The sequence below is a fragment of the Amphiprion ocellaris genome, chromosome 22, assembly GCF_022539595.1.
Source record: "Amphiprion ocellaris isolate individual 3 ecotype Okinawa chromosome 22, ASM2253959v1, whole genome shotgun sequence".
NCBI lineage: Eukaryota > Metazoa > Chordata > Actinopteri > Pomacentridae > Amphiprion > Amphiprion ocellaris.
The window spans coordinates 23302217-23314320 of record NC_072787.1 but is presented as its reverse complement, the minus strand read 5'-3'; the positions used below and the strand labels follow the sequence as shown (position 1 = coordinate 23314320).

Sequence of the window (12104 nt, the reverse complement as noted above, 5' to 3'; positions counted from 1 at the left end):
TTGAGAGAAAACCATCAGAAATCCTGTCAAAAAGCGCCTTTTTGTCAGTTGAATGAGAGCAGCCGTTAGCATGTGAGAGTATCTGTTAGCATTAGCCGCCGTTAGCACGGAGCGGTTCTCCTACCTGACAGCCCTTCTTGTGGTGAAATCCGACCACCACGATGTGAAGCACCGGGCCCTTGCCTTCGTCCCTGCCGTGAGGCTCCATTCCTCCGCCCTCAGCTGCTTGATCGGACACTCCGGTGTCGGTTTTGACCCGGCGGTCGGAGGTAAACTCGGCGAGAAGAGGCGATTTTTTTTCTCAGCCCCGGATCGACTCTCGGACGCGGAGGAGAGAAGCAGCGGAGACGAGATTCTCTTCCGCGTCGTCTCACTCCGCCGAAGGACGCAGCGAAATAGTTCCCCGCTGCGCGCTGTTGGCTTCGCTTACAGTGTTTTTAGCATGTTAGCAGTGTTAGCATTTAGGCTGAGTACACCCCTGTATTATATTATATTATATTATATTATATTATATTATATTATTTTATTTTATTTTATTTTATTTTATTTTATTTTATTTTATTTTATTTTATTTTATTATATTATATTTTATTATATTATATTATATTATATTTAGCATCTAAGCGGAAGAGCAAAAGCAGCAGTAAAGCTCATTACATACATATATTAGATAAGTATAGTTACTGAGGCAAAGGTCTCCAGATTAAGAATTTACATTAAATTGACATTATATAAGCCCTTAAAATACATATTGTTAAGAATTAAAATGGTAGTTTGCAGCATTTGAGAAGTAAAAAGATTCAAGATTCAAGACCTTTATTTATCACAAACACAATTATACAATTATAAAGTCAGATTTCCCCATTAAACATCATTTTAAATGCAGGACTTAACCTCTCTTTAAATGCAATATAGTCTATTTACGTAAATAAATGCTTCCAGATTAGGAATTTACATAGAATTAACATCAACTGAGCCTTTAAAATATACACATGAATAGTAATTAAACAAATATTTACCAACTGTTTGAATGAAAGCAGTCAGATTTCCACACTAAATATCTCTTAAAATGCAAGACTACACTAAATTTACTGAAGAAAATGTCTCCAGATTGTTAATTTACCTTAAATTAATATTATATAAGCCTTTAAAATACACATTATTAGTATTTAAACTAGTAGTTCCCAACTTTATAAAGGTATAAAGTCAGAATTCTACACGTAATGTCTCTTTAAATGCAAGACTAGAGCATATTTACTGAAATAAATGTCTCCAGATTAAGAATTTACATTAAATTATTGTAGCTTTTAAAATACATGCATATGTTAGATAAGATCAAACTTTATTCGAAACACTTGTAACCAGATATTGCTCAGAAAATAAAACAAAATATGTCATAAAATAAATGCAATGCCTGCTGAAATAGAAACAGACGTATTTGCGTACAGAAACTGTGGTGGGGAATTATCTTGACCTTAATTCACTTCTCTTTGTTACAGACAAAGAATGACGTCATGCATTAGGAGGAGAAACCAGCGCCATCTTGTGGAGAAGTACAGCAAAAACATAATCTAGATTTTCAGATTTTAACCAGAGAATAGCACAGATTTCACGTTTTTTTTTTCTTTTGCAGTAAAAAAAGGAAATACACACGTGAGAAACTCTCGGAAAAGCAACATCATTACAGTTTCTATTCTAAACCCATTTTCCACATTAATATGACAGTGAGTCCAGTGATTGTCAACCTGTGGCCTTCAAATTTATCCGATTTGCAATTATTTACAGCTATAATCACATATAAAGGCGTGTCTTGTACAAAAAATGAGAGCGATGAGGAGGGCTTCTGGTATTAGCTAACAGCTGGAGTGAGATTAGTACATTTTATATATACATTTTTTCAGTCTAATTGATAATTTCCTCTAATACGGGTGACAGATTTTTAAATAGAAAAGATTCAAGTGCTGTTGAGGAGAAATAGTTTCCAAATTAAAGATAACTGACAGCATTTACGGCTTTACAGAGTGGTGTTTCTATTTCAACGATTTTTTATAGAACATAATGTGAGTTTCTTCCATAAAAGCAGGTATTACCGATGATTATTGTTCCCCTCTAGCTGTAGATGTCAGTATATTTCAAAAATGCTTCTCAACTTTTCGTTTTATCACCGGGTTTATTTATTTTTTTATTGACCTTATATTGGCTTGTCTTCCGCTTATCACTATAGCAGTATTAAATATTATTGTTGATTTATTATCCTGGATTTTATTTTTATTCATGTATTAGTGGATTACATTTAATTGTGTGAGTTTCGGAGAGATGTGAATGTTTTTCTGATTTAGTTCGGCGATTTTTTCGGGTTTGATCGCTTTAGTCTGAACGTTCTTGACTCGATTACTTCCGCCTTCACCGGAAGTCTTTCGTGTGAACATGGCGGCTACTCAAACGACAAACCCGTCGCAGCTGCTCCCACTTGGTGAGGAAATTCTACAGTTATATGCGTTTCTGCTTTATCCCGCTAAATGTGTGTAATAAATACTAAAAGCCAAGTTTAGGTTTTCGAAGTCTGAAGCAGCAGCAAACAGAAATTGAGACGTTAACGATGTTTTGCTAGTTAGCGTTAGCACCATGCTAGCTGGCTAACGTTCAGATGTAAGTGAATGCAAGTAAAGAAATCGCAGATATAATCAACTTCAGCTCTTGTTTGCTTGTTTAAACGATAGAGAAGTAAAGTTTGCAGCTGTATGTGCCCCGATATGTCAAAGACGGATTAATAACTTGAGCTGAAGTCCATATTTTTATAATTTATACATCATTTGAGGATTTTTATAACAAATATAATGCCTAATAATCTCGTATTCCAGCCTCTTAAATCTGACTTTGCTGCTTTTCCTTGTCACATTATCATTTACATGTAAATATATTACTAAAACAGAACATATAAACTATATGTATGGAGTTAATTACGTTCAGATGTGACAACCAGACCTAGATACTAGTTATGAAACAAAGCAGTTTGCTTTAAAATCTCATTTTGACTGTGCTTCTTCTTGCCACAACAGTTGAAGAAATAGTTCAGACAGTAGCACATGTTTCTTAGCTCCAGTATAGTGTGTAAACTGGTCAAATATAGCTAGACAGAACAAGTTTATCTATTCAGGATGTATTGTTTAAAATCCCCTGCAGGAGAGCAATTTATGTAAACAACTTATCAATTAGTGGGGAAATAGTTGCATTTAATTAGTTATTCTATAGATAGAAACGTAGGAAACTGATACTGGATTTTTGAGGGTGAGATCAGTATAGTATGATAATAATATATTTACATTCCTTAAACATAAGAGTGGACAACAAGCCATATTTTAGTGACTTGCACGTTTTTGTTGTTATTTGGGTAAGTGCACCTACTATAAAACTTGAAGATCTTATAATTAATACTAATAGTGCACTGCAGCTGCATTTTTATTTGTATTCTACAGTTTTATGTTAATCCTCTGCTTTACTTTTATTTAATCCTTGTAAGTCTTACTAGTTTTTTTTTTCAGTTTTGCCCTTAGTTTCTTTTTTAATCTTGTCCTTTTTGCTGCTTTTCTTAGTTTCATGATATAATAAAGTGAATCTATCTTATTTTGACTGATTAAAGATGTTACCTTGAGTTGTAAGAAACTGTGATGAACAAATTTCTGGCATTTTATAGATGAACTGTTGAGTCGTGAAACAGGTAAGCTACATAGTATTTGATACTAAAATAGAACTAAGTCTAAGAAGACGAAATAAACATTTAAATAGCAGTGGAATAAACTGAGAACTGAAGAAATAAGGAACCAAAAAACTGTAGAAAATGAAATAACATGTGTAATTTCTCATTGTCTTTGATCTTGCAGAGCTCGTGGACAAATGTATCGGCTCTCGAATTCACATCGTCATGAAAACAGACAAAGAAATCGTCGGCACCCTGCTGGGTTTCGATGACTTTGTCAGTATCCTTTCAAAAAAAAAAAAAAGAAAAGACGTTTTATTTAATTGACAGCATCAGTTTGCTGGGTTTATATTATCCTGCATGTTGTCCTTAACTCAACATTTCAGACATGGTCCTGGAGGATGTGACAGAATTGTAAGTGCATGCTGTTGTTTCCTAGCCTAATCATTAATTATACAAAGGTATAAAGTTAGATTTCCACACTAAACATCTCCTTAAATGCAGGTCTACACTAAATTTACTCTAAAAAACTTTTCCAGATTATGAATTTACCTTAAAATAATGTTATACGCCTTTAAAACTCACATTAATTGTATTTAAACTAGTAGTTCCCAACCTTTTAAAGGTATAAAGTCAGATTTCTACACTAAACCTCTCTTCAAATGCAAGACTGCAGTAAATTTACTTAACCCTGTAAGACCCAAATATAGAAAAAAATAGAAAAAATCTAAAATAAAACAAAATAAAGCTAACAATAATATACAAACCCAATATAGAAGAAAATTAGCAAAAAAAATTAATAAAACAAAAAAAATCTAAATAATAATAAAATAATAATATATAAATCCAAATATAGAACAGAATGAGCACAAAGTAACAAAAAAGAATATATATATATATATATATATATATATATATATATATATATATATATATATATATATATATAAAATATAAATAAACTGATGTATTTCTGCAACAGTGGGTTTTACAGGGTTAAGTAAGCGACTCCAGGTTAAAAATTTACATTAGTGTAATATAAGCCTTTAAAATACATATTATTAGTATTTATACTAGTAGTTTCCAACCTTTTGGAGTTAAGAAGCTATTTTTCTACACTAAAACTTTATTAAATGCAGAACTACAGAATATTTACTAATATAAACATTTTAAGATGAAGATTTGACAGTAAATTAACATTAAATAAGCCTTTAAAATATACATGATCTTCGAAGAGAATCTTTGGATTTGTTGTGTTTTCTGTATTTTATTATGTATGTTCCAGTTAAAACCCTATTTATTAAAATTACTCAATAATCTGTTTAATATTTTAGGTTCCTAAACTCAATATTTAAGTGAATTTGTTCATTTTGTGTTATAATATTAAGTCTTAACTTTATATTTAAATTTGCAAGATGACTTTGTTGTGTAAATTTTGCATTTTCTACTAAAAAACACTTTAAATAATCTTTATAAATAACAGTGACTTGACTTTATCGGCAATTAAATCACGTTTCAGTTTGAAACATAATAATTATTTGTTGATTTAACTCTTCTTTGTGTGTTTGTGTTCCAGTGAAATCACACCAGAGGGAAGGAGAATAACCAAACTGGACCAGATCCTCCTCAACGGAAACAACATCACCATGGTGAGCAAAGACAAGATTTTCATTCTGAACTGTCCAGGTGAGCGTTTGCTGTCGTTTTAGACCTCCATAATTTAAACTCAAATATTTCCTCTTCTGCAGCTCATCCCTGGTGGAGAAGGACCTGAAGTGTAAATTCCCGGCTGCTGAGACGGTTTTCTGTTGTGGATAAATGCCTTTCCTGCGTTAGCGTTCCTGAGTTTATTATGTGATTATTGTTAGCGGTTTTCCCTCTTGATCCAGAGGGGGTGAAATATTTTTGTAGCCGGATTCCTAATTGAATGTTTGATAAATGAGAACCAAACATGACAAAAAAGCTGTTTTTGTTACAAATAAATTAAAGAATCAAACACATTCTGAAAAAAAAACAAGCTTTTCTTTATTCGCTCTTCGTCCAACAAGTTCAATTTAGTGCAAAAACCCTCAAGTGTTCCCAAACAAAAGAGATAAAACTACGATACTGTGGTTTTACTGAACTGAAAAAGCAGAATTTTACTGTTTTATGACTATTTATAGAGAGATGATTGATATTGAATTCAGCTGAGGATTGTAGGTTCTGTCTCAGTGGTGCCTCCTTTTCTCCTGCAGCTTCAGTACATCGACGGCTTCTCCTCTCCTTTCGGGTTCGTTATCTTCTCCAGGTTTTTGCTGGTGATGTCGTAAAACTCGGCCTGGAAAAAAAAAGAAGGTATTATAGAGTTTCTAGACAACAGAAAAGTCATCAAAAGTGTTACTCACAGAGGGAAATATTTATCTGACAGCTCCGGTAACAAGATGCTTTGATTAATTTCAAATTAATAAGACTTTAAAATGCACAATTTTAGTTATTGAGGTAGTTTCCAACTGTTTTAAAGTGCAGAAAAGTCAATTTTCTACACAAAACATCTCTTTAAATGCAGGACTACAGTATATTTATGTAAATAAATGCTTCCAGATTAGGATTTTACATAAGATTTTATATAAGCATTTAAAATACACATTATTAGAATTTAAACTAGTAGTTTTCAACTTTTTGGAGGTAAGAAGCCATTTAAATACAGAACTACAGAATTTTTACTAATAAATGTTTTAAGATGAAGATTTTACAGTAAATTACCATGAAATAAGCCTTTAAAATACACACAATCTTTGAAGATAGTCTTGATTTTCCATGTATAATTATCCAAATTAAGATTAAAACTGGAATTCTTTAATGACTCATAATCTGGCATAATACTTAATATTTTAGGTTCTTAAATTTAATATTTAAGTAATTATAATATTGTAGGTCTTGAATATTTAAGCTTGTTGGATGAATTTGTAATGTTAATTTTCATTTTTCTACTGGAAAACACTTTAAATTTTCTCTATGAATAAATGGTGGTTTGAATTTATTTGTGATTAAATCACCTAAAGCAGCATTTACGAGTTCAGACGAACAGTTTGAAGCCTAAAGAGGAAAACATCTATTATTTCTTGTTTAAAAAATGAAGAAAAGTCCCAAAAAAATTGATATTTTACTCTTTAAACATTTCATAAAGCATTATAGTAGCTCCACTTCTTGCTAATGCATCAGTGACAACAATAAAAGAGGACATTTAGGTCGACAAATATTTAAGTACAGATTAACTTAAAAATTAAACATTTTTTAATTGTCTGACTTACGTAGAAGCCGCGGATGTCGAGGGCGATCACTCTGATCTCAGCGTAGATGTTCTCATCCTTCTCGTGGACCAGCGAGCGGTAATCCATCTGAGGAAGTTAAAGTTATTTACCATCAATATTTATCGCAGATTTAAATTACTGGGCCAAAGTTCTTCTATTTTTGCTCAAGAAAAGTCCAAAACCAACAACGTGATCTGAGACTCTTCCTAATAAAGATGTAAATCTGTGAAAGTGGCTCACAAATATGTGTAGTTCAAATAATAAAAATCTAATAAGTCTAATTTCACAGCAGGAGGTGCAAACGGTGCATTTGTTGGGTGCAGCCGATCAATCGAGTACATTTTTAGGGGAAAAAAGTGAAAATTCTCTGATTTTCAGCAACTTAATAGTGAATATTTTCTGACATTTCAGAGACAAAACTAATCAATTAAAAGACAAAATACGACTTCCTGCAGCGGATTAAAGAGTATTTAAGGCCAAAATAAACCGTTAATGAAGGAAAATGTCAGTTTGTGCAACACTAAAGCTCACTGATGTGTTTTAGCCGAAAAAACTCCTACTTCTCCCCAAGGAGGAGGAGAAGGAGAAGATGGACAATAAGAAAGAAGAGGAGGAAAAGGAGAAATGAGGAGGAGGAGGAGAAGAAGTAGGCGAAGGAGAATAAGAAGAAGGAAGAGGAAAAGGAGGAGGAGGAATAGAAAGGCAGAGGAGAAGGGAAGAAGGATGAGGAGAAGAAAGAATAAGGAGGAGGGAAAAGACAAGAAGGAAGAGGAGGAAAAGGAGGATGAGGAGAAGAAGAGGGAGGAAGAGGAGGAGTAGGAGAAGAAAAAGGATGAGAAGAAGATGGAGGAGGAGGGAAAAGAAGAAGGATGAGGAAGAAAAGAAGGTGGAGAGGAGTAGAAGAGGGAGAAGGAGGAGGAAAAGAAAGGAGAAGGAAGAGGAGGTGGAGAAGGACCAGAAGGAGAAAGGAGGAGAGGTCAACTGAAGAGGTTTTAAGGCAAAAACTGAGAAAAAAAAGATCACTTTTGTTAATTGAGGATCCATTTATTCAGGTATAATCAACATTTCTGCACATCAAAATGTCTGAAATAAGAAAATGCTGACATGTCTTTACATTTTCCATTAATAACCAGTAAAACCCCGTTTAAATGGAGAAATAAATGTAGAAACTCGGCGTATTTATCTGCTAATTTAAAAACCTTCATTACTCACCACGTGTCCCTCCTTGGAGGCTTTGGCTACAGCGTCCCCCCTCTCTAAATAGTACCTGGACATTTAAACAAAGATCCAGAGATGAAAATCCTGCAGCTCTAGTAAAACTACTGAGAACAAAAAGTGTTTCCATCCAACCTACTTGTTGATGTTGGTCTGAAAAGTTTCAGCTTTGGTCCTCACCGCGGCCATTCTCTCCAAAACCTTCTCCTGTGGCCGAAGAAAGAACAAGAACATTTATTAAGAAAAAAGAAGGAAAATATGTACAAGATAGAAATTAACAGAATAGAAGAAGGAGGAGGAGAAGGAGAAGAAGAAGGAAGAGAAAGAAGAGGAGAAGAGGAATAAGGAGAAGGAGAAGGAAGAGGAGGACAAGAAGAAGGAGGAAGAGGAGAAGAAAGAAGACAGGAGGTGTAAGAAAAAGGAGAAGAGGACAAAAAGGAGGAGAAGAAGAAGGAAGGAGGACAAGAAGAAGGAAAAGAAGAGGGAGAAGGACAAAAAGAGGGAAAGAAAAAGAAGGAGAAGAAGGAGGATAAAGAGGACAAGGAGAAGATGAAGAAGGAGAAAGAAAAGGAGGAGAAGAAGAAGAAAGGAATAGAAAGAGAAGGTGAAGGACAAGAAGAAGGAGAAGGAAGTGAAGGAGGAGGAGAAGGAGAAGAAAAAGGAAGAGAAGAAGGTGAAGGACAAGGAGGAGAAGAAGAAGGTTGAGGAGGAGAAGGAGAGTTGTACCTGGATGGCGACTCCAAAGTCATTTCCATCTTCTATTTTTGGGATGAGGTGTTGAATCCAGCAGGAGATCTACGGAGCAGAGAGTTAACTTTCATTAAATCATTTAATATTGTTTGAAAATTTTCCTTTGAACACAAAATCTGAGCAGCTTTAAAAATCATGTTATTTTAAAAAAAAAAAAAAAATCACTAAAATGACACCAGAAACATTAACCCTCCTGTTGTCCTCATTTACAGGCACCAAAAGAATATTGTTCCCTTGTCTGAAAAAAATCCAAAACTTCAGCAAAAAAAAAAATTACTGAAATTTATAAAAAATTTGCAAAATCTTCAGGAAGAAAATTCCAAAAACTCCTTAAAAGTCTCCCTTAAAAGTTTTATTTTTATTTTTTAAATCTCCAAATTTAGCGAAAAATAAAATTTAAAAATAAAAAAAAAACAGAAAAATAAAAAAATTGTAATTATTATATATATATATATTATATAAGTAAAAGTTCTAATATTTTAAGAACATTCAGAAAAAAATCTACCAAAATCCAGCAAAATTTGCTGGCTTTTTGGTAGATTTTTTTCTGAATATTCTTAAAGAAACATTTTTTTTCCCACCAAAATAATGTTCAAAAATTTCCCGAAAATGTGGAAGTCTTTACTGTGAAAATTCTTTTCCCCCCACAAAAAAATTTGCTCAATTTTAACCTCCAGAGTGATGAACTTACAGTGATGAGCGTCTCTCTAAAGTCGGCTATTTCCGGTTTGATCATGTCTAGCAGCACCAGAATCTTCTCGTTTCCTTTGATGAAGCCACATTTTGGAGCTGAGGAACAAGAAGAAGGAGTAAGGATTTAATTTAACGCCTCGTTTCATCCGTCAGCTACGACCCAAGCGCCTCACCTTTCTTCTTCTTCTTCTCCTCCTCTTCGTTCTTGTCGGTCTCCATTTCCTGAAAATCCAGAAATCAGTCTAACATGCTGCTGTTTTTGAATTTAATGCTTCATAACTTCTCATTTCAGCATCACAGAATCAGGTTTAATGGTTAAAATGACTTAAAATTAACCTTAAACGCTTAATTGGGACGTATATAGAGTGAAAAATGTGATTGTTTTTGTATTTAATGCTTCATAATTTATCATTTAAACAAGTTTTATGTGTAAAAATTGCAAATCTAAGAGTCTTACTTCGTCCTCTGGAGCTGGAGGATCTGGGATGGGGATGTCCAGAGGAGCGTGGAGTGAAGACATGTCTTTGATGTTTAGCGCTTCATCCTGGAAAAAAAATAAGAAGAACATGAAGAAGAAGAGCAGAAACCACAAATCAAAGCTTGAACCAGAGCAGATCACAACATGTTAATAGAATAAAGGAAGGAGGAGAGGGAGGAGCGGGAGGAGAAGGAAAAGAGGATCACAACATGTTAATAGAACAAAGGAACCATACAAGTTGGTCTAAATCTGATTTATCTGATAGATTCCACTTTTTTTTCAATAATGATTCTTCTATCAGATTTAGTTGAGGAGTTCCTCAGCGTTCCATTCTGGGATCGCTACTATTTACTGCTTATGCTGCCCTTAGACAGTATTATTAGGAAATACTGCTTAAATTTCCATTGCAGGTCTCTGTAACCTCCTCAGTGTGTTATTTTACATATTGTCTGTTTTCTATCTTCTATCCTGTTTTCTCGCTCTCACCCTGACCAGTCGAGGCAGACGGCTGCCGGACCAGAGCCTGGTTCTGCTGGACTTTTCCTGGTAAGTTTTGGGTTTACTGGGTTTCTCTTTATAGGATTTTTAGGTCTTTACAGTACTACATGAAGTGCCTCAAGATGATATATACGGTTAAAAGAAAATAAAATGATCTAACAGGTTGACAGAAAAAAATACTTTAAAAATGGTGGAAAATAATGATGTTTTTTGGCTGATTTAAAAGCAGTAAAACTGTGTAATTTTACAGCCAAATGTTGTAAAAGAACAAATTACTATTTGTAAAATTACATATGTTTAAAGTAAACATATCTGCATTTTTGACCAATTTTTATGTTGTTAATTTCATAATTTTTTTTAGCTGTCAACATTAATATAATAATTTTTTGGTCCTTAATACACATAATTTTTCTTTCAAAGAAGGAAAAAAGATGTGTTAAAAAAACATTTGAGCTCACTTAAATACAGTAAAAATGTGTAATTTTATGGTCGCATATTGTAAATGAACAATTATTTACGGTTTATATTTTTTAATTAATATGTATTTTTACTAGTTATTAAAGGTAATTTAACTAAATATGGGAAATCTATCAACTTTAACAGTAAATTTAAAATAAAAATAGCTAAAAACTGTTAGAAAATGTTAATTTTTAAAGTTAATATTATGAGTTGAAGCTTTCTGCAGTAAATACAAGTGAACCTTGAGCAGGTTGTCGAGCTTCACAATCTTCTGAGGGATGAAGCTGGAAAACAGATTCCCCGCCTGGAAATCAAAGAAAAGACACGTCTGAAGCTGCAGCAGGTTGTAAATCTGAGTAAAACCAGAGTAAAGGATTCAACTCACTTCATGGTACAGATCCTGGCGGAAGTTTTCCACCTGAACAGGAAATAAAACAACATGAAGTCACATTTTAATAGCGTTAAATTGAAGCTGCTGAGTCACGGATTTACTTTCGTTTTCCTCTCCGGAGGGATTTTCCGCTGCTCTGGCGCTCAAAACCGACTGTTTTATAATATTTAAAGGCTGAATCTGTATAAAAAACACTTTATTATACTGTAATTTACCGTCTTAGCAGCCCTGATGGGAGAGAATTCTCTGATCCTGCAGGTAAACTCACCTGACCCAAACTGGACCTGCTGATTTTCAGAGTCGACGCCTTTGACATGACGAAGCAAAGTTTTCTACTTTGAGCTGAGAATAAAAAATGAATCCCCTCGGATTTTCTGTGAATTCAGACGAGTTCGGCTGCAGCAGAAGTCAAAATGTCTCTCCGGCGTGATTCTGTTATTTCCTCATTCAAGTTACTTTCGATTTGGTCTCGAATAAAGCAGACTGCGCCTCCCACTGTGTCCTTCCGCCGCCCAAAGTAGGGCGGCCGAAAAGCAGCTGTCGTCATGTCTCTGCGCTATTTAAACTGAATTATAAGTGCAAGATGTGTTTGTCCAGAGCAGAGAGGAGAGAAGTATGGAAATGAATGAAAAA

The 12104-nt window shown here is 33.9% G+C and overlaps 3 protein-coding genes across 3 annotated transcripts in view; 1 reads left to right on the top strand and 2 right to left on the bottom strand.

Moving 5' to 3' along the window:
- Window positions 1-365, bottom strand: part of avl9 (AVL9 homolog (S. cerevisiase)) — a 29271-nt gene extending 28906 nt beyond the window's left edge. Inside the window, exon 1 of the mRNA XM_023271021.3 lies at window positions 125-365. Coding sequence (XP_023126789.2) covers window positions 125-208 — 84 coding nt within the window. The 5' untranslated portion in view covers window positions 209-365. The remainder of the gene's footprint in view (window positions 1-124) is intronic.
- Window positions 366-2379: 2014 nt separating this feature from the next.
- Window positions 2380-5697, top strand: lsm5 (LSM5 homolog, U6 small nuclear RNA and mRNA degradation associated). The gene is made up of 5 exons (XM_023270917.3): window positions 2380-2473; window positions 3882-3977; window positions 4084-4111; window positions 5274-5346; window positions 5446-5697. The coding sequence occupies exons 1-5, from the start codon at window positions 2428-2430 to the stop codon at window positions 5476-5478; spliced, it is 276 nt and encodes a 91-aa protein (XP_023126685.1). The 5' UTR covers window positions 2380-2427; the 3' UTR covers window positions 5479-5697.
- Window positions 5698-11956, bottom strand: psme2 (proteasome activator subunit 2). Its single transcript, XM_055007251.1, has 11 exons — window positions 11740-11956; window positions 11466-11498; window positions 11322-11384; window positions 10103-10189; window positions 9819-9867; window positions 9644-9741; window positions 8929-8997; window positions 8342-8409; window positions 8200-8254; window positions 6988-7074; window positions 5698-6014 (listed from the first exon to the last, which is right to left on the bottom strand). Exons 1-11 carry the CDS (start codon window positions 11785-11787, stop codon window positions 5934-5936), a joined length of 738 nt encoding a protein of 245 aa, XP_054863226.1. The 5' UTR covers window positions 11788-11956; the 3' UTR covers window positions 5698-5933.
- Between the last annotated feature and the right edge of the window lie 148 nt (window positions 11957-12104).

What these genes read in the sequence shown, in the direction of transcription:
- lsm5 (XM_023270917.3), top strand. Translation starts at nt 2,428, where the DNA reads ATGGCGGCTACTCAAACGACAAACCCGTCGCAGCTGCTCCCACTTG. An exon ending in CTGGAGGATGTGACAGAATT is followed by an intron (nt 4,112 to 5,273) that starts GTAAGTGCATGC and finishes TTTGTGTTCCAG; the next exon opens with TGAAATCACACCAGAGGGAA. An exon ending in ACGGAAACAACATCACCATG is followed by an intron (nt 5,347 to 5,445) that starts GTGAGCAAAGAC and finishes CCTCTTCTGCAG; the next exon opens with CTCATCCCTGGTGGAGAAGG.
- psme2 (XM_055007251.1), bottom strand. Translation starts at nt 11,787, where the DNA reads ATGTCAAAGGCGTCGACTCTGAAAATCAGCAGGTCCAGTTTGGGTCAG. An exon ending in GCCAGGATCTGTACCATGAA is followed by an intron (nt 11,385 to 11,465) that starts GTGAGTTGAATC and finishes TTTGATTTCCAG; the next exon opens with GCGGGGAATCTGTTTTCCAG. An exon ending in AGCTCGACAACCTGCTCAAG is followed by an intron (nt 10,190 to 11,321) that starts GTTCACTTGTAT and finishes TTTTTTTTCCAG; the next exon opens with GATGAAGCGCTAAACATCAA.